Here is a 1,714-nt window from a genome sequence, read left to right as displayed (position 1 = left end):
AATATATTAAAAGATTAATAAAAATTTATTATTTTTGAGCATCTTTTTTAGTCATTAATATAATTTTTTTAATTTAGTAATCTAACAACATGTTTTAGTCCACACTTTTAAATATTAATTACTAAAAAACAATAAATTGTTCTCCTATTACATTTCTAATTTAAAATAGAAAATAAAAAATTATTTTAATAAAAAAGCCAACTCATATCCTATTGAAATTCAAAAATTTTGATCAATAATATATAAAATTCTTAATAATCTAACTATTTTTTTTTATAAACTTTTTATTTTTATAGCTGACCTGAAGCTTAGGCCGGTTTGCAAAAACCAAGTCGTGAGTTTTCAAAACGAGCTCAGCAACTTCTGGAGAGGAAACCACAACCACCGGGAGTTGTCCTAACTTTAGGGACATTATGGGTCCATATTTAGTGGCAAGAGCCGCAAGGGTGCGGTGTGGGAGTTTTCCTAAGATGTGAAGGTTACCAATAATTGGTAAAGGCTTTGGACCCGGTGGCAGTTTTTTAGTACTCCCATTTGCGTGATTCAACACAAACGGTGATAGAATGATGAATGTGAATATCACAAGGAGAATTGCTGCAGGGATAGCTATTACTTGTAGCATTTCTGGATCTTTGAGTTTTTTGTGTAACCTTTTTCTTTTCGGGGGTTGGAATCGGCAATTGGATCGCTGCTAATTAAATAGGGTGGAATGGTGGATATAGCTAGTAACGTGCGTAGAGGACCCAACTCTGCCTTATTTTGACCATTTTAATATTTTATGTTGTTTGACCCTCTTCCTTTAAATTATATTATTGTTAATTGTACAATAAAATTAATTATTAAAATTAGTTATTAGTATAAAATATAAAACTAATATTGCACAATTAATATTATAATCAACATTTCACATTTTTAATAAATTAAATAAGTCAATGAATTATAACTCAAATGACATAATCTTTCTATAGTCATATAAGAAATTGGAGATTCGAGTCTTCTTATTTTTGGTAAAAAAAATTTAAATAATACATATATTTATATATAAATATATTAATAATTAATTTTAATATATAAATAATATTTTTTTATAATTATATATAAGTAGATCAGATGACGGTTCTCATAACAGAATTTTCTTATTCTTAGGTACGTATCTGAGCATTGTGGTAGTGTGCCGTTTTCTTTTACCTGAAATTTTTTATTTTAAGATTAGGTTGATATAAAGTTTCATTATCCTTTTAATTTATTTTATTTTATAATATTATTATTTATTTGTACATTACATATGCACTAACTTTATCATTATTAAATCAAGTTATAAATTTCATTATTCCAAGGATAATTTATTTATTTAAATTATTATTATAATACTAAAATTATTTGATTATCTTAAAATTAAAATAATTATAATTTTATTCCTTCACTTTTAATATAAATTGTAGAATTTATAGAGGTTTTAAATTAAAATGTAAAACTAGGACATTATCCAGAATTCATATTAACTGGATCTATGTGTAAATCGTTGTTTCACCTTAGGTTTTAAGTTCTTCGAAAAGTTTAACTAATCCCCATACATACATATACTGATATACCACGATTTAGTTGAAAAAGGTAGTGTTGTAGCTTAAAACTCATGGAGCACCTACGATTTATTGCTTCAATTTAATTATTCATGTTCGACTCAGACACATTTATATTTGTCGGTGTAAAATAT

General features: G+C 25.8%; 1 protein-coding gene across 1 annotated transcript in view; it reads right to left on the bottom strand.

The window, feature by feature from the left end:
- Positions 1–645, bottom strand: part of LOC107490432 (cytochrome P450 CYP736A12-like) — a 20,624-nt gene extending 19,979 nt beyond the window's left edge. Inside the window, exon 1 of the mRNA XM_016111212.3 lies at positions 302–645. Coding sequence (XP_015966698.1) covers positions 302–622 — 321 coding nt within the window. The 5' untranslated portion in view covers positions 623–645. The remainder of the gene's footprint in view (positions 1–301) is intronic.
- Positions 646–1,714: the final 1,069 nt, after the last annotated feature.

The sequence above is a fragment of the Arachis duranensis genome, chromosome 5 (genome assembly GCF_000817695.3).
Source record: "Arachis duranensis cultivar V14167 chromosome 5, aradu.V14167.gnm2.J7QH, whole genome shotgun sequence".
NCBI classification, from domain to species: domain Eukaryota; kingdom Viridiplantae; phylum Streptophyta; class Magnoliopsida; order Fabales; family Fabaceae; genus Arachis; species Arachis duranensis.
Note: the sequence above shows the minus strand (reverse complement) of the source record. Positions and strands in the feature narration are given on the sequence as shown.